Here is a 17,905-nt window from a genome sequence, read left to right as displayed (position 1 = left end):
GAGACACTTGAGCAGTTTCCCCATGCAGCAAGGTGTCGACGCCATGGTGGACACTGGACAGGCACGGCAAGCTGGCCCAAGGAAAACCGTTGCTGCTGGGCCATTATCCCGTCGTGTCTGCGTGTCTGCTTCTACTGTGTATGGCAGACCATTGACCAACGAGCATCTACCCGGTCGCCCGTGAGCCCTTCACTCTCCATCTCACATCACAATCTCCCGTTCCCGGAAGCCACGGAGATAGCCGCACCACCAGCTGGCTGCCAGGCTGCGTCGGCTGCTTCGTTCCTCACGTCCGTCTCCCTTGCCCCCCTCATTCCTCATTCCTCAGCTGCATGCCTGGGGTGGTCGTCTCTGGTAACTTGCAGCAGAGCCAGCGGCAGTGGGCGGTGGGGCCTCGACGAACTGCTTCACTTGGTCGGCTGTCGCAGGCTCGGAGCATCAATACATACACAGTAGGGGGACATCCACCCAATTTCCGTCGGCTTAAAACCGCATCCACGGCCAAGTGCCAGCTGGCGGCATTGTCTGTCTTCGACTGACTCGCCTGCATCGTCGACTGACATCAACATCAACATCGACATCGACATCGACGTCCCTCTTCGTCCAGCCGTGCTGCGTCAGGCCAGCCCGTCACGCCCGTCACGCCCTCCCTCACCCAGCCAGACTGCTTGCAGCTCGAGGCTCGAGGCTCGAGACTCGAGGCTTCCAGCTTGCCCGCAGCCCCACGACACTCGGCCTCGCGTCAGTCAACGCATGTCGGACTCGTAGGCACATGTCGAGGTGATGCGCAGGGCCCCCACAGCCCACACGGGCCAATCTTGCGCCCTCTTGTCGGCCGACTTCCGAATACGTCTGCTCCTGCTCCCGTTCCTGCGAGCCTCCGAGCTGCCCGCCGCCGCCTCACCGTCCCATTACGTACAGGCCCGCTCTGCTTGCGAGCTTGATGAGGCTGTCGGCCTCAACGCCACATGGTCCTGGAGATGATCCTGCCCGCCGGCCCACCGCGCTGTTCTCTTTCTGCCAATTCTACCCGTCTGCTTCCAGCAACCTCCGCGCCAGACGAAACCTCGCCCTGCCGCCTGAGCCCCACGGACCCCTCAACCATCACCTTGCTTTCAACTACGGAGCTACATGGTACTGTTAGAACTTAGCCGCTTCTCGCGCCCAAGACCCCTCAACGACTTCGCCGACACCATTCCTCTTCTCTCCAATCCCTCTGTACACACACATATCGAGCGAGGACTCAAGCCGACGTGCAGACGCCAGAGTTCTTCTCCCGCATACGGCACAACGCCGTGGTTAATCGGTGCCGACTGCAGCCCGCCGAGGCCGCCTCGAACCGCTGTCTTGTTCAGCCACAAGACCTAGTCTCACCCCCCCCCCCCGGGGGCTTGTCTGTTTGCTGGTGGTCTGGAGAAATGCGGCCGACCGCCTGCCGAGACGGGTCCTTATCTCTGGCCGTGACAAAGATCCGGCTGTGATTGGCTCTTGGCCCCCTGGTCATGAAATTGCTGGGATGCACTCCTGGCTCCACGCCTTCAGATCGGCTTGCTGGGGTCTCAATTGAGTTTGCTCTTGTTTGGCAATGAGATCCAAGCAGAGACGCGAGGTCCTCACCACGACGACTGCGCGCGAATGCCAGCCCCAGCCCAGCCGCCCGCCGGCCGCATCCCCTCAAACTCACTGCTGGAACTCAAGAGGTGGTATCGTCGAATCGTCACCGTGCTATCAACATTCCCTCATGCGCCCTTGACTCGTCTCGGCCGCACGAGCCTGTTCAGCAGGCTTATCTGGGGAAGACTGAGGCTGCCTGTGTCCCTCTTCTCTCCCCAAGCATATGGATCTGCACCTCGATGGGGTATCCTAGATGCTCAAAAAGTACAGGGCCCTGCTATTGGCTGCCGACTTTAACACTTATCGCGGTCTTCTCATTGGGCCGGCCTTAATATGCACGTAGCGTCGTAGGGGTCCTGTTCTCGGCCAAGTCCGGCCCACTCTCTGCATGCAAGCCTTCGACGTCAACTCGGCCGACTGCCGACCCTATCCCGTGCAGATCTAAGGAGCGCACGCGTCAACTTGCCAGATCAGGGGTAGCACGGAGGCTCGCCGAGTCCGAGCGTTTTTTTTTTTATCCTGATGAGCCGCATTGCGATGGCGCACCACAGCCGATGGAGTTGGATGATGTAGCTCCCGTCGCGACGAGCCTCGCATCCACGGCCTTGTGCTTCAGCCGTCGTGTTGATCGCCATTTCTCGTAGCCTTGTTGAGTGGCGCTGATCTCGCTGTCTCCAGCGAGCCCACAGCGCCCCACGATCTGAGGCTTCGCCCTACTGCTACCACCTACACCACACTATACTCCAATAAAGAGCCAGCATTGTCACACTCAGGGCACATACGCATCACCCCCGCACCACTGGCTGGCCGGGTGGCCAGGTGGCCGGGCAGGCCATGGCAGACCGTTCACGAGTGGTCCATCACGTGTGAGCAGTTTGCATTGGCGCAATGCTGACTCAATTGGAGTTGCCTCAACTTACTCGTCCCAGTCAGTGGCCTAGCCAGAGACTGGACGCGCTTCGTCACCTCCCTGCCGGGCCTGCCGGGCCTCATTGGGCGACAAGCTCTAAGACCCAGCGGAGCGATGCCATCGTGACTTCGCGTGTCGCGCCTCCAACGACCCTGAGAACCCCTAGCCGTGTGTGGTTCTGTCGGTCTGCATATTCAGGGTCCTGGAGCAATGTGTTACCACACGGCATGCGGCAGATCCCCAGAAATAGTACGGGATTGCTGGGATCCCCAGACGACCTGCGCCCCAAAACCCAGGAAAGAAGCAGTCGGTGAGTTCCAGAACTTATGCGGCCGGCCCCACAGCATCTGGTTATTTGCCGCGCTTATTAGAGGTAAATGCGAGGGTGCGGAGAGTACTCCGTATCTACATTGCACGGTTCGAAAGCGGCAGTGGCGACATACCTGGGCTGGCGGGAGGGGTAGGGGCCACAACTTGGTCACCTACACATGCACTACGCCGGCGACAGGGCACATGAGATCGTGGACCCGCAACGTTCCAGCAACAGCAAAAGCTTAGCGAGATCCAGTGCTTGACGGAGGCCGGAGGACCGTCATCGGCGAGACGGGCGGCCGCACTATCTAGTTTAGATTATATGCCTCGATTTGCAGGGTTCTTGCCACAATGTCACGATTTGGGCGATCCAAATCTGGCACATTGTGAATATGAGTGACTAGCTCGGTGGGCATCACGAAATCGTAAGACTATGTTGACGATGATGTTCTCCCCTGCATATTGGAGTCGGCAGGGGTGTGGTATATTTACGACTGCTGTAGGTTATCCGCTTTGCGTGCACCAAGTCAGTGGGTACTACACGACGAGAAGGTCCCTTGATACCATAGAAACACTGGAGCCCGTAGAAGTGATAATCTCCGATAATACCTTAAGTGTTCATTCTCCAGCTGCTGTTCCCCATGTGAGCCATTTTTGTTAAAGTCCCCTCCCTACCCGCAGGTGGATTTAGTACGTAACAGTAGGCAGTCTATCCCACCAGAGGTTCAATTTACGAACCCCTTGGCTAGAGCAGCGAGGGTGCGCCAAGGCTTGTGCTGTCGCCTGCCTTTCGGTGACCAGGGCTATCACGAGAGGCAGCTCTGGAGATCGTCGCGGTGGGCTCGGAGGAGGTTCAACCGATGGGCAGGACATCCAAATGCGACCGCATGCAAACCCAGTGAAGGCAGCGGCATCTTGAATACGATGGACGAGCCGTCAGTCTGACACGCGCAAGACTGAGGCCAAGACTGAAGGTGCCTGCCCTCAGGGTGCCCTCCCAGAAGCCTGGGATCACTTTGCACAGGGTCACTCGGTCTTCATGCCCTCCACCCACCTCCCACTCTTGCCTCCTTCCTTGAGCACAACCCGGAGACCCTCAATGCACATTCCCTTATCCACGGCCTTACACATGTCATAGACAGTAAGCGCCGCGGCCGAGGCGGCCGTCAGCGCCTCCATCTCCACGCCCGTCTTGCCGTCGCACGTGACAGTCGCAGACACGTCCAGCACGTGAGGACCCTCCGCCTCCGCCGGCGAGGCTCCGCCGGCCCTGGGCTCCAGCTCAACGCTGACGTGCGACAGCATGATCGGGTGGCACAGCGGGATGAGGTCGGGCGTCCGCTTGGCCGCCATGATCCCCGCGACGCGCGCGACGCCCAGCACGTCGCCCTTCTTGTGCCCGTTCTCGCGGATCAGCTGGAGCGCGAGCGGTGCTGAGAAGCGCACGCTGCAGACGGCGCGCGCCGTGCGTGTCGTGGGCTGCTTGTGGGCTATGGAGACCATGTGCGCCTCGCCCTTGGCGGAGAGGTGCGTCAGTGTTGCTGGAGCTGGGGCTGGAGCTGGAGCTGGAGCTGGAGCTGGAGCTTCTGGCCATTCTTCTGCCTGGGACCGGCCACCTCGGGTCGACGGGGACTTGCTGCCGGGGGAAGCGCGGCTCGACGGCGTGATGTTGTCGCGGGGCTCGAATAGAACCCTCGAGTTGGAAAAGAGGCGGGCGGCAGGCTTGTTTGGGAGGAGATGGAAAGGAAGAGGCTGGTGAGACGACCACCAGGGCACCCACGGAGTCGTGACGTGCCGTATACTGCCTCTCGAGGTTCGGACGGCTGGACTTTGGAAGTATGTCTCATTGCGGGCGGGCAAAATCGTCCCATCTATATGTCACAAAACTTAGCCACCCCATCCGGCTTTCACTGCCTTGCTATGCTCAAAACCTTATACAGCAGCTCGACCATGTCCAGATGTGCTTGGCTCAAAAAGACAAACCAAAAAAAAAAAAAAAAAAAGAAGGCTTCGAAGTTCTTTCCAGAAAAGATTCAATTCAAGAATTAACGGCCCAACCACAGGCCCGAATCCCAATGCAGTGCAAGGTATATATACCATCCGAATGTGACGCAGGTGGAACAACGGAAACTACCCACCTATTAATATCATTGGTCTGTTCTTCATGTGTTCCAGCTCGCCCATGCCTGCGTGCTTGGCCTTCTTCCTTTTAACCGCCGCGCCGATTACGTTCAGCAATTCCTCGGAATTTGAGGCCAACATCAGGGCCTTCCCGGCCTCCTCAGATGCGGGGAGTGCCGGGAGCTGTCGGTCCATGGCGAGCTTTTTCAGCCTTGCGAGAGCGTCATCATCGATGGGATCCCCGCTGTTCGCCTCCCTCAATATGTCTCGCAGGGACACCTCCGCATTTCCGAACAGGCACACCTTGAGGTTCCCGTCGTTGGTGATGCGCAGGCGGTTGCATGAACCGCAGAAGTTATGTGTCATGCTCGTCACAAAGCCAATACGCCCGGCGAACCCGGGAATGTGCCATGTTTTACTTGTGTCGTTCTTGTGGTCCTGGACCTTGCACAGCGAGGGGTAGCGCTGGCGGATGGAATCGAGCATCTCGGAGTAGCTGAGCATCTTGGCCTTGCTCCACTTGTTGCCGTCAAAGGGCATGTACTCGATGAACCTGACCTCGACGTTGTTGTCTCTGGTCATGTCGACAAAGTCGAGGACCTCACGGTCATTGACGCCGCGCATGACAACGCAGTTGATCTTGAAGCGCAGGCCGGCGCCGGCGCGGTTGAGCTCATGGATGCGCGAGATGCTCTTCTGCACGGCGGCGAAGCCCTTGCGGCGGGTCATGACCTGGAACTGCCAGGGGTCAAGGGTGTCGAGGCTCAGGTTGATGCCGGTCAGGCCAGCGTCGACCATGGCCTCCAGCTTGCGATGCAGGGCGATGCCGTTGGTGGTGATACACAGCTCCCGCAGGCCATGGGGGCGGAGGGCCCCGAGCTGCTGCATGAGCGGCAGGATGTCAGGGCGCACGGTGGGCTCGCCGCCGGTCAGGCGGATCTTGGTGACACCCTGAGAGACAAAGGTCGAGGCAAGCAGGACGATCTCCGGGGTGGTCAGGAGTTCACGGGCAGGGGAGAGCGGCACACCCTCCTCGGGCATACAGTAGACGCAGCGCAGGTTGCATTTTTCCGTGAGGGAGATGCGGAGGTAGTCATGCTGGCGGTCGAAGGTGTCTGTCAGGAAGTCGGAGAATGGCCTGGCATCCTTGATTGCAGAGCGTCGGGAGGAGGAGGCGGGAGCAGGCTCAGGTTGTGGTTGTGGTTCTCGCCGTGGGGGCGATGGGGCGACCGAGGGCGGGACATGCAGGCCCTGGGCTGCATGCTGGCCCGACAGGTGAAGGTGTGTAGCATTGGGAGCGGCAGCAGTGGTGATGCTCGGGCCACGAACCTGGCAGAGACGTTGCCGGGTGCCCACAGGTGCGGCTGGTTGGATGCCGGACTGGTGAGGACGAGGAAGAGGCCCTTGGCGCAGACCCAGCGGCCTCAAGATGACGCGCATGGACAAGGCCATTGTGGCGTGGGTGGTGTAGCGGGACACCGACGTGGGCAGGTGGTGCGAGGCGATGTGATGGGATGCGGCACGTCTTCCGAGTCTCACAGCCACATCTGGTAAGCCATATCTGGCAGGTCAGCCGTCAAGAATAAAGATATTGTTCGCCCCAAGGCATTCTGGAGACCGGCGATATGTAGGAAGCCGCAGTGATACAGGTGTCCGAGATGGCTAGATGTGGTGGTGAGTCAGCAAGGGCGTAGCGTACCACTCGCGCGGGTGGCGATGGGCTTTTGGGCAGACAGGCAGAGGGGAGACGAGGTGAGGTCGTACCGTAGGGAGAGGGCCCGGTGCCGGTCCGCGACGGCTGACCTCTGACCGGCCTGGCCCGGCGATTATGACGGCAGGATATCTACGGGGCACGGTCAACGTTTGGTTGGTTGGACGCTAGCCAAACTTGCCCAGGTGCCCTGGCCCATAGGCGGTTGGTGCCCTACAGCGAGTTCTCGTGGGACAGGGCTTGGGCCTGACTGGGCTGATTACGGTGCAAAGCATAGGTATGCGGCATCTAGATTCTCAAATGGCATGTGTTTTGAGTTGTTGCACCTCAGGCCCGGTGATACTGGTGGGCGCACAACGTTATGTCCTTGCCTCCCTTGCACGAACCCGTCCGTCCTGCCGTCCCGCCAACCCAGTCTCCCAGTCTCCCAGTCGTCGCTCGTCACTCGTCACTCGTCACTCGTCACCCGCCTGCCTGCTGCAGAGCACGATCAGCTCGATACGCGACGGGCTGTCCCATGCAGCAGCCGTCTAATAACACAGTCCGCACATGCGACTTGACAACGACCAAGCAATGAGTGTTGTGATATATCGCCTGCCTTAGCGAGTTTGATGCTAGTCAATTTTTAACCTTACTCCTACATGCCTGAAAGGAGCCAGGATATCGAAGGAGCCATCATCACCAGCTTCATCCAGTCTGGCAGTCGCCAGGGCAGGCAGCCACTCAACATGCGCTTCTCAGACAGCTTCCAGGGTGAGATGACCGCTCCGAGCACCCTCCCCCCCTCCCCTCCCAAACCCACAGGCGCTGATCGTCGCCAACAGCTTCGCTCCACTGCGCACCGAGCCCCAACGGGAAACTTGTGGCATCGCTGTCTGCCTCCTCACTGCACATCCGGGCCGTTGAGAACCTGCAGACCATCAGAGACATCGACTTGCCACGCGACTTGCCCGCGCCCGTGACGTCTCTCCAGTGGTCTCCGACCTCGAGCCTGCTTCTGGTCGCCTCAGCCCTCCAGATACTCGTCTTTTCCGTCGCTGAGGATGGCCTCCATGCAACCATACGCAACCCCCTGCCCCCTGCAGCAAAACCAGTCTTGGTCGGCTTTGGCGCATCCGACTACCAGATCTGTCTCTGCGCCTCTCTGGGGCTCAGGTTTGCCGTCTTCGACCTGCGCTCCTCAAAGGCCGTCGAGATAGCCAATCCCAAATTCCATGCCACCCCCTCCGCCTCCTGCAGGGGCTTCTGCTTCCGGCCGCGGACCGCCCACCTGTCCATTCTGACACGCATGTCAGGCAAGGACATGATAAGCATACATGACCCTACCTCCCTCCAAGCCGAGAGGTCCTGGTTCCCGGACACGCTTGATGCCCAGGGTCTGATATGGGCCCCAGGCGGCCATTGGCTCCTAACATGGGAGGCTCCGGCCCACGGCCACAAGATCTTGTTCTACTCCTCGGATGGCAACCTGCTCAAGACCTGGTCTGGCCCCCAGCCCCTTGTACCAGCCGACAACGACCTGCGGCTTGGCCCCGGCGTCAAGCTGCTCGAGTTCTCTGCAGATGCCCGCCGTCTGGCCATCGGGGACTCCAGTAGGCGCATCTGCATTCTGGACATGGCGTCCGTCACCGAATCCCTGCGGCTGCAGCACCCCAATAGCATAGTACCCACAGATACCCTCCAGGTACGAGACGTTGAGCTGCAGATCCTCCCGCGCCACACCTCCCCCCCCCCCTTCGTGCTGTTGATGCTGAGTCTAGCAGGTTTGGCAGGAGCAGGCTAGCGCTGCTGGCCACCATTTTGTTCGTGCTCCGCAGGCCATTTTCCCACCCACTAGGCAGTCTGGGAGCAGCGGTTGCGCCCTCGCCGTATTTGACCCGTCCTCGACTCTCCTTGCTACAAAGCTCGAAGACTCGCCAGGCACCCTATGGGTGTGGGATGTCGAGGCTGCTGAGCTTCGGGCAGTCCTTGTATTTCATGGGAGCGTGTCGAGGGTCTCGTGGCATCCTACCATCCGTGAGACACTGCTCGTGAGCTGCGAAAGCGAGTCGGATCACTCGCTGGCCTTCACGTGGGATCCTTTGTCCGAAGGCCCAAGGCCCATCGACTTTTCTGGACGACTCTCAAACGGCAAAGTGCAGGTTCTTTGGCTGCAAATAGACGGCCTGGAACCAGCCGCTTTGTTTGCATCTGACAGCAGTCGATACATGCTGGCTTCTCTGGCAGACGACGATGACGAGCCCGTTCCCTGGGCTGCTGCTGACCAGCAGAACAGCCTGCAGTACGGGACGCCCCCACATGTCACGGATGCACACGTTGACAACATGTCCGAAGGGGAAACCAGTGAGCTCGATGACACCTTTTGTTTCAAAAGGACTTGATCACGATGCTGTCTCAGATAGTTGCCGCAACCACTTTGTACACCTCACCGCGATAGACCGTAACGCGATCGATCACCTGCTTCGGACTCGGTACTCCGGACTCGTTCGTCACTATTCTGATTCGAGCACAAAAATGATGCCTGCAAGGCGGCTTCACCCTTTCAATTGTTCTTATTGTGGGCTAGCTCGTCCGGGGGTATCTTGACGAGTTCCTAGTCCCAAAAGACAAAAAGCAACCCGCAAGCCACCAGATCCTGTACTCAAGTCATTCGACGTTGTTTTTTCTCCCAATTATGAAGCCTGCATCTCAGACATGCTTCTCAGCCGTAACGACGTGGGACCCGCTCACTAGCACCTATTGGATCTCGGTTGTATGCAGGACACTGGGCGCATATGACAGGCCGGCAGGCCGGAGGCAACGATTTGGTGCCACCACAACTTGTTCTCTCTGGCGTCTCGTACTGAGCTTCGCTGCCGTGACGAAGGAGGTCAACCTGCATCATCTGTTCCAAGAGGGGGCAGACACCTTCAACCCTCGTACGTGCACAGCCCTACCGGGTCTTTACCCCGTCGCAAGATTAGCAAACTGCATCTGGTCCAGGAAGCCGGTCAAATCAAATACTAGGCATCCCATCTACCAAGAACGAATGAGACAGTCCTTTTCTTACCGGCCGCGCTACACAAGCACTGCGGCAGCGAGAACGATCCAATCCGAGACACGAGCTGTCAGCTGTCACTGGTGTCGTGGCTTGCATCTGGAACAGCTACGGCACTCCATTGGCCACAATCGCTTATGCCCGCAGATGCTGCTTGCGAGGGGATGGGGGAGGGCAAGGGTCCTGCCATTGTCCAACCCCCCACATTGAGCCGCCTAAACCAAAGTTGACCACAGTGAAAGGAATCCGGAAACCAGGCTCAGGCACCGCTCAGACACGCCACGCTTATATCCATGTCTGATACATATGCGAATGCAGGCGAGGACAGGTCATCCACATTGTTTGCTTCATGAGATCATGGCTGCATTCCCGCAAGCCAGACCGTTCAAGTGGCGGTTACGCCTGCAGCGACCATGCGTCCGGACTGTGACTTGCCAGGACATGTCGGCGCCGGCCCGATCTTCGAGCCCATTAGTATCAACCTCGGATGCCGGAGAGGGGATCCGGAGCCAATGGTCTGGGTGCGAGGACCCTGGATGCCCCTATCATTACTTCTCAGAAGCACAGGCAAACAGCACGTCAAATACTACCTGCTGGCTGCGCCTGGGCGCCACGCAGATGCACGGAGCAGTAGCCGAGATAGCCATAGCTCGGGAGATGACACGACTGGGCCCAACGCTCGCGGTAGAGTCGACCGTCGACATCTTGAGCCGCAGAACATGCCCTGCCCTACAGCATGCGTGGTCAGTCTGGGGTCGTCTTGACGAAGTTGACTGCATGCTATTATGTGAATATAAACATGGATACCCCTTCATCCCCCCAAGGTGTACTCCTCTGAGGCCAGAGGACATACCGTCACCACCCGCAACGCAGACATTTAGACTCAATTGTGTGCTACTCTTTCGTTGGCTGAACTATTCCAGCTGTCATTACTGTACTACCGGCTGGCTGCCTTTCGTGCACCCTCTCTCACGGCCTCTCGCCGCCGTTCAAGTGATTCGCCCTGTGGCATCCCGAGACAGCAGCCATGACAGTTCCGGACTACGAAATACCCAGAGACGTGGTTCCACCGGGAAACCAGACTGGCACTTACTACATCCCAATCTCAAACGTGTGTGAGACCTCCAGAGATTGTTGAGAACTCGCGGCACATACAACCCCGGCCGAGAACGGTGCGCTGACGGCGTCGTGCCCTAGCTTCCATTCAATGTGTCATGGCAGGAGGTAAAGGATCATGTGAGACAGGTCTGCGTGGTAGACCACGTGGAAATCTTCCCCAAGAGCACATCTGGATGGGTCAGAGTAAAGGGGTTTGAGCATTTCAAGGCAGCGTTCGGTACAGTAACCCCCCCCCCCCCTCCTCCACTCCCCCAGCATGAAGTTCATGCCAGATGACATGCACGACATTCTGGCTTCCAGATGATCTGACAGAAGGGGTTTGCAGATTTGCTCAATGGCAAAGAGTTCAAAGGCCGGGCGGTGATAGCGGATGACAGAAACGCGGAGAGGCCATTGAAAGTACGTGATCTGGGACCAACAAATCGCCCAGCCAGCAGCAGCCCGAAATCAGCTGTCGACTCAGCGTCTGAAACCTTCCTGTTTGCAGGAGGCCCAGTGTCCTATCCGAGCACCGTTGGGATATCCTCTCCCACGTCCACGGTAAGCTCGGCGTACGGTCAGGTGCGTGTCGATCTAACCGCGTCTTCGTACCACTTGCATTCACTCCCACAAAGCGACCGAGGCCCTCTGCAGAATCACTGCCACTACCATGTGCCGGCTGCTCAGGCGCTGATGCCTACGTGTTTTGTACAGGATGGCGGAAGCTTCTCCATGCCCATGTCTCCGTCCAGCTACATGACGAGCCTTGGCGCTTCGTTCTCGCACGGCACTATGATGCCGACCTGCGACATCCTCACGCCAAGCTATCCGCAGCCAGGCCTGCCGACGACAACATACGGCTATTACGGCCCGGGCGCGGAGGCACAGCAACCCTTCTACGGCTACCAGACCGCACCAGACCGACAGCCAGCGTTGTATAACCAATCGGCCTCGTACGCGGTGCAACCGGTTCAACCCTATAGCGAATTCTACCCACCACCGCCGCCTCCTCCTCCTCCCAACATGGCCTCCCTCAACAACCAGATGGCGGACCTGACGATGGGCCAGGGCGTGGGGCCGGGCGGCGGCGGCGGCTTCGTCTACACCGAGCAGCGCGGCATCCTCATACGCGAGCTGTCGCGGCGCGCCTCCGAGGATCAGGTCCGCAGGATGATTAGCGAGGCGGCGGGTCGCGAGGCCTCCCTCATCAGCCGAGTGGAAGTGCCGCTCGATAAGGAGGGCTGCCCGCGTGGCCATGCGATTGTGCACTTTCGCAGCGCGGACGTCGCCCGGAGGATGGAGGCCAGGCTGCAGGGGGCAGACTTCAAGGGAAGGAAGCTGCAGGCGCGGTTGCTGAAGGAGGGAGAGGTCGTCGGGGTCGGAGGCTGCGGCGCCGTGGCGAGCCCGCCAACGAGGGGCCACGGCCACGGGCACCGGAGCGGCAGGCATCACAATTCTAGCTCCAGGAGGGAGGAGGGCAGGAGGACCGAGCGCAGGGACAGAGACAAGGAGAGGGGCTCCGACAGGGGTGACAAGAAGGTCTCCTCGACCTCGTCTGCCAGCAAGGGCATGCCGCTGGTGGTGAGCGGGGCTTGGCCGGCTGTTGAGGCCTCCGTCTGCTCGACGCCATCATCCACGTCAAAGAGCAAGGACAAGGGCAAGGAGAAGCACGGCGGCAAGAAGTCTGCTGTCGTGATTGCAGATGGCAGCTCACGCCGCGCAGACAAGAGCTGAGGAGGGGGGAAAGCGACTCATCACAAAATCTGCCATGGGAAAGTTTCCTGATGGAGAAATGAGCTCGTTGGGCAATGGCGAAATGGCCAGACGGGGAAGCCCGGAATTGTCTAGGGCATGTGAGACACAGGAAGAACAAAAACAAATTGCTCTGACTGGGGGTGGCTTTTGACAACTCACGATGCGGATGGGCTAAGGCTTGGTGGGCGCTGGGGATTGGACGGGGCGTGGTCGTGTTGGAGGAGGCGGGGAGAAAAAGCAGATGCTTACTGTTGGATGCGGATTATCCCCTGGATTCGTCCGACACGATCGTCTTCATCGCAACGGCTGAACGGTCAAACCAATCTTCTTTTTTTGCTTATTCTTTTATCTCGCCAAGAAGAATACCCCCAAGGTCACTGATGGCTGTCTTTCTAGTCTCAACCTCCGCGCCAATCTGCGTGCTCTCCCCCCTTCAATATCACGTTCGTGTTGGCCGGCACGTGAGGCTCGGTCAGCTCTGCACCTAGACCCCAGTCCAGAATGTCATAAACCCCTGGGGCTATAGTTTGAAGTGCTATGATACACCGCCGCACAAGTCGCAACCATATTTATGCCTCTGGCCAGCCAGCCGTTGCCACCCGGGGTTTGATCCCCTTCACCGACACCGTGAACTGCTTCAGTGCGTCAGATTGGTGGCTTAATCGCCTCATGAGCGTGGGAGAAGACAACATCATTCCCCGCACCAAAGCGGACTGTTTAATCATTCTTTCATTTCCAAATTACTATTTGAGTTATGTATTTCGCCTATTTGGCGCGCCTGCTCTCTCCACTCCCCTTAACGCTCCTTTTTGGTTGGGCCTGCGAAGTTCCAGAACACCATGCTTGCCGCGATGCCATGATTCCAACTAACTTCCCTGGTCTATGGACGCCCATTCTGAACTCGGTATTGTGTACAGGGGGACGAATCCGCAAGCTCACATGTCATGAGCCCATCCAGTTTCAAGTCACAGCACCAGGCTGAGGCTGAAAGCAGGGGGGGACGAATGACAGGGTGAGATGTGATCGTGAATCCGTCAAGGCAGATATTTACAGTGCGTAGGTAGGTATAGTGCTATCGTAGAAATAGTGAGGCTCCTCAAAGGGCCTCTGGTATCTTCATATCGGCCGCGGTCGTATTCCCAAAAGCATTGAGCAACCATCATGTTAGCATGAGCTCCCAAGATTTGCACAAGAATTCATGGGCATGCCCCATATCCTTCATGGCTTCGTGTCCTTGAACTCTGTCGGGAGAGCTGGTACAGGAGCGGCGGTCGCGTCTGGCCGCCTAGGCTCCTCGTCATCCATCATCATTGTGTACCTCTCCTCTGGGGGCATCGAGGGGACCGGAGGGATTTCCTCGTTGGCCCTTTGCTCGGCCCTACGGACCCGTCCCGTCTGCTGGTTCACCCAGCTGTTCACGGTCCTGAACCTCGGGGGCATGTCCTCGCTGGTCGTTGTATAGACCGTGTCGCGGTTACTATTGCCAGCCTCACTGGCATTGGCGACACTGTTCTTCCTGCTGACGCCGGGTGTCTGCTGGTAGCTCAGACGGGACGTGCCTGGAGCACCGGGCGGCCGCGTGGCGGCCGGAGGGGGGACGATGATATCTTCGTCGCCAAAGCCTGAGGACAGAGACGACAGCTCTGATGCGCGGTAAACTTGACGTCTGTTCGGATCGTACGCATCAGAGGGCTGTCGGGCGAGTTCAGACTGGTTGAAGAACGGATCCTGCATGCGCGAACGATCTGTGGTGGTGGTGGTTGCGACGGTCTGAATTGTTCCCATGCCTTGTGTGGAGCCAACACTCTGCATCGTTCCAGTATTCTGCATTGAGCCATACTGAAGCATGTTACTCGGGCCCATGGAGTTGGACCCATCTGCGGACATGTTTGAGAGGAACGGGTTGAAGTTACTGGCCGGGGAGAAGCCAGGCTGCAGCTGCGGGGGCATGTTGGTCAGGGGTTGCTGGCTCATTTGGGACTGAGGCGAGGCGCTCTGCGTGTTATGAATGGAACCAGATGTTGCGGAAAACGGGTTGTTGCTATAGTTGCCGGCAGGTGAGAAGTTGGTCTGCAGTTGAGGTAATACCATTGGCCCTTGCTTCGACATGGATTGCGTCTGGGACCTCGGATCGTACATGGAGTAGATCTCCGAGATCTGGCCCACGGAGTTTGTCTTCTCATATTGTGAGGGGCTGCGCATATCGTTGGGGCCATCGCCCATCTCCTGCCAACCTCGCTGGCCGCGTCCAAAGTACGGGATCTTGGCGAGGAGCTGGTTCGAAGGGGGTGGCTGGTTTCCGTAGTAGCCATTCTCCCTGGCTTTCGACTTCTTGATCATGCGCCACGCCGTCCAGCAGATAAAACAGACAATGATGAAGCCACCTAATCACATGGAGGTCAGCACCAGAGTGCACTGATATTGGTCGGGGCTTCAAACTTACCAATCGAGCCCGCTGATATGAGTGCATGCTCAGCAGTGGGGTCCAGGCCCCTTGGCGGCCCTCTATCCTGGTCCCGGCCGTTGTCGTTTCCGTTCCTCACATCTCCGAAGGACGGGGTTGCTGACGGCGTGCTGTTCTCGAAGGCCAGTGGCGTGGTCTGAGTGGTCTGAAGGGCCTGGGTGGACGTCGGCGAGGCAATTGAAGATGAGGTTGTCTCCGGGTTTCCAACCCCTTTCCTGGGTTGCGAGCTAACCGAGATGGACGACACGAGCGTGATTGGCTGAGTAGTCATCATCGAGATGGAGGTCGACGTCGGCGACGGAGGATTAACCTGCGGGTTGTTGACAACGGGAGGTACAACGGCGGATGGTCTTGGCGTGGCCATGACAGTGGAAGTCATGACCACGGTGGTCGGCGGCAGGGTGATGACGGGTGGGGGCGGCGGCGGGAGAGGTGGGAAGGTCGGGGTAGGCGGCGTCGCGGGCGTTGTGGGAGATGGCAGGGCCATCAACGTCGTGGATGTTGCTGCCGGCACCAGCTGCGGAGGGGGAAACGTCTGCTGCAAGGTCGGTGACGGTGTCTCGGGTTCAGGAACAGCGAGCGTCGCCACGGGCTGGTTCTGCCTGTGCCCCTCGTCATCATCGTCGTCGGAATCGTAATCCTTGCCCTGCCTATTTCTGGTGCCCTGGCGAGTTGCGGCAGCCTCGTCGTCATCGCTGTCGTCCTCATCCGCATCCTCCTGCCTGCGAAGATCCCGCTCAGTGGTCACAACCATGAGGTCACGTCGTGGTGCCCTCAGCGAGGTGTCGATGGGCGCGAGTCGCTGCCGCAAATACCTCCGCCGCAGACCTGCTCGGACTTCCTTCTCTTGCTGTCTAGACATAACATCCATTACGGGGGCCATCTCGTCCACTCTTAGCATCCTGTCCGTCACCGCTGGCGATCCCCTATGCGGTTATGGCACAGCCCATGCGCTCAAGCGTTCTCAAGCGTGTTTGGAAGTGTTCAAGCGACCATGTCCAACTTTCCCCAGCGCCGGCGTGGTGACAGTAGGTCAGCGGGAAGAATGAAATCAAGGAATTCGCAGATTAGGTTTTTGCCACGAAGGACAAGAAGGCGGGCGAATGGAAGGGGAGGCGTTGGCGGAGCAGTGAAAAAAAGGGTGTAAAGAAAGTGACAGAGGCCAGCCCTGGAGGAGAGAAAGGAAAGGGTGGGAAGAGAGGAAGCAGGCTGAACAGAAGTGAGACTTCCAAGACAGAGAAGCTTGGTGACAGAAGGGTATCAGACTGGGGAGGGAGGGATAGATTTACCCGCCGCGTGGGCGATGCAAGGGCATGAGCGGGAGGAGGCTCGGGGGGTGGACGAATGAGCCGAAGGGGCCAGGGATGACGGGGCTGACTCGAGGGAGGGATTGACCTGCAAGAGGGTTTGGGACCTTACGCTTTGGGGGAGATTCCAAACGAGGCTCAAAGACGGATCCTCAGGGGTGTGTGGTGGCGGGTTTCCTCTGCCTGCCTGCCTGCATTGACCCGGGGGCCGGGGCAAGACGAACCAAGAGGGCACCGCGGAAGCGAATCTATCTGACGGGAGAGGCTGACGCCATGCCCACGCCATCGCCCACCGGCGGACACGTCTCTCTCTCGTCGTCGTCTGGGGTCTGGGAGCTGGGGGCATACGGCAACGAGGGCACACGGGCACACGGGCACACGGGCACACGAGGACGGCACAAGGGAGCGCCCACATGCCCCGAGACGCAACGGGATGGGGTGCAGAACGGCCTGGCTCGAGTCGAAATCCCCGGTTCGGTAGCAGGCTTGTAGCAAGTTGGGCGTAGGAGACAGCTGGCAGGTGGCAAGGGCACACTTCAAGGGGGCAGGCAGACTGTGGCGGCAGTGCTGGTGCTGCCGCTGGTGCTGCTGCTGGTGCTGCCGCCGTTGATGCCCAGGCGAGGCCATGCGGCATTAGCAGAGACAATATCACTGAGCATGTATCATCGAAGCTGGCGATGCGATGCGATGCGATGCGGTGCGGTGCGGTGCGGTGCCATGAGATGGTCCCTGGAATGTCAGACGGGACAAAAAGCCCAAGCGCACACACAACACAGACAACACACACAACACAGCACAACCACGGGCAGGCCACGCGCAGCCAGCCTCCTGTGACCGAGGGGGTGATGCTTTAGTCGCGGGCCTGCATACCGGACGGCGGGCAGGTGGGCAGGTGGGCAGGTGGGCAGGTGGGCAGGTGGGTAGGGATTGGTGCGCATACGCATTGATGGCCGGCCGTGGTCCATGTGGGACGACAGGACGACTGGCTGCTTTCTCAAACACAGAGCAGCGTAAGAGCACAAGAGGGTGAGTGACGTGCTGGCAGCCCTGTCTGCTGAGGTGAATGAACCATTTGAGAGGTGAGGTTGACCTGCGGCTGCTGTTACCGTGCAACCGTGTTACGGATCTGGGTGGGGTCCGCAAGTGCTGTGTCTCAGAACCGGACCCGACAGGTTTCAGAAGGGCGTCCCGGGAGGGCACCTAGCCGTCCTTGGCTTAGCGCCGCAGTAACATCAATGCTGCACCCTTCAACTCCCGTCCCCCTCTTGCCCCTCCCCCTCCTCCTCCCCCCCTTCCCCCCTACCCCATACCCCTTACAACAGTGGTGAGGCCACCACGTTATTCGGATCAAGTCCCACGGCCGCTTTTCCTCCCCTCTCGCGCATCGCCAGATCCGGAAGCTTTGTTGTGGGTTAGCCGCGCGACGCCTGCGACCGTCAGCTTCGTCTCCAGGTCCCACGTCTCCTCTTGGCCGCCTGGACAAGCCACACCATCACTTTTGAGTCTTGCCAGCGAACGAGCCGAGGGATTTACCCCCAACGCCACGTGCAGAAGCCATCCCAGGCCTGGGGCGGGC

The 17,905-nt window shown here is 59.1% G+C and overlaps 4 protein-coding genes across 4 annotated transcripts; 2 read left to right on the top strand and 2 right to left on the bottom strand.

Annotated features, from left to right (window-relative positions):
* Window positions 1-1,830: 1,830 nt before the first annotated feature.
* Window positions 1,831-6,671, bottom strand: KVR01_004122 (uncharacterized protein). Its single transcript, XM_044794445.1, has 2 exons — window positions 4,975-6,671; window positions 1,831-4,707 (listed from the first exon to the last, which is right to left on the bottom strand). The coding sequence occupies exons 1-2, from the start codon at window positions 6,407-6,409 to the stop codon at window positions 3,863-3,865; spliced, it is 2,280 nt and encodes a 759-aa protein (XP_044646286.1). The 5' UTR covers window positions 6,410-6,671; the 3' UTR covers window positions 1,831-3,862.
* A 343-nt stretch (window positions 6,672-7,014) lies between these two features.
* KVR01_004077 (uncharacterized protein) lies at window positions 7,015-9,720 on the top strand. Its single transcript, XM_044792658.1, has 3 exons — window positions 7,015-7,421; window positions 7,493-8,352; window positions 8,432-9,720. Exons 1-3 carry the CDS (start codon window positions 7,310-7,312, stop codon window positions 9,047-9,049), a joined length of 1,590 nt encoding a protein of 529 aa, XP_044646241.1. The 5' UTR covers window positions 7,015-7,309; the 3' UTR covers window positions 9,050-9,720.
* A 415-nt stretch (window positions 9,721-10,135) lies between these two features.
* On the top strand, window positions 10,136-13,126 carry KVR01_004651 (uncharacterized protein). Its single transcript, XM_044787974.1, has 3 exons — window positions 10,136-10,816; window positions 10,903-11,041; window positions 11,150-13,126. Exons 1-3 carry the CDS (start codon window positions 10,733-10,735, stop codon window positions 12,535-12,537), a joined length of 1,611 nt encoding a protein of 536 aa, XP_044646815.1. The 5' UTR covers window positions 10,136-10,732; the 3' UTR covers window positions 12,538-13,126.
* A 146-nt stretch (window positions 13,127-13,272) lies between these two features.
* Window positions 13,273-17,435, bottom strand: KVR01_004507 (uncharacterized protein). Its single transcript, XM_044794145.1, has 2 exons — window positions 15,002-17,435; window positions 13,273-14,942 (listed from the first exon to the last, which is right to left on the bottom strand). Exons 1-2 carry the CDS (start codon window positions 15,921-15,923, stop codon window positions 13,777-13,779), a joined length of 2,088 nt encoding a protein of 695 aa, XP_044646671.1. The 5' UTR covers window positions 15,924-17,435; the 3' UTR covers window positions 13,273-13,776.
* Between the last annotated feature and the right edge of the window lie 470 nt (window positions 17,436-17,905).

This window comes from Diaporthe batatas (assembly GCF_019321695.1).
Source record: "Diaporthe batatas strain CRI 302-4 chromosome Unknown Contig00004, whole genome shotgun sequence".
NCBI lineage: Eukaryota > Fungi > Ascomycota > Sordariomycetes > Diaporthales > Diaporthaceae > Diaporthe > Diaporthe batatas.
This window is presented reverse-complemented; position numbering and strand designations above follow the sequence as displayed.

Coding starts and splice junctions, on each gene's coding strand:
- KVR01_004077 (XM_044792658.1), top strand. CDS start 7,310: ATGCCTGAAAGGAGCCAGGATATCGAAGGAGCCATCATCACCAGCTTC. Junction 7,422..7,492: donor CTTCTCAGACAGCTTCCAGG/GTGAGATGACCG, acceptor CGTCGCCAACAG/CTTCGCTCCACTGCGCACCG. Junction 8,353..8,431: donor TACCCACAGATACCCTCCAG/GTACGAGACGTT, acceptor TGAGTCTAGCAG/GTTTGGCAGGAGCAGGCTAG.
- KVR01_004651 (XM_044787974.1), top strand. CDS start 10,733: ATGACAGTTCCGGACTACGAAATACCCAGAGACGTGGTTCCACCGGGA. Junction 10,817..10,902: donor ACTACATCCCAATCTCAAAC/GTGTGTGAGACC, acceptor GTCGTGCCCTAG/CTTCCATTCAATGTGTCATG. Junction 11,042..11,149: donor GCATTTCAAGGCAGCGTTCG/GTACAGTAACCC, acceptor AGGGGTTTGCAG/ATTTGCTCAATGGCAAAGAG.
- KVR01_004122 (XM_044794445.1), bottom strand. CDS start 6,409: ATGGCCTTGTCCATGCGCGTCATCTTGAGGCCGCTGGGTCTGCGCCAA. Junction 4,708..4,974: donor CAGACCAATGATATTAATAG/GTGGGTAGTTTC, acceptor TGTGACATATAG/ATGGGACGATTTTGCCCGCC.
- KVR01_004507 (XM_044794145.1), bottom strand. CDS start 15,923: ATGCTAAGAGTGGACGAGATGGCCCCCGTAATGGATGTTATGTCTAGA. Junction 14,943..15,001: donor CATATCAGCGGGCTCGATTG/GTAAGTTTGAAG, acceptor CCATGTGATTAG/GTGGCTTCATCATTGTCTGT.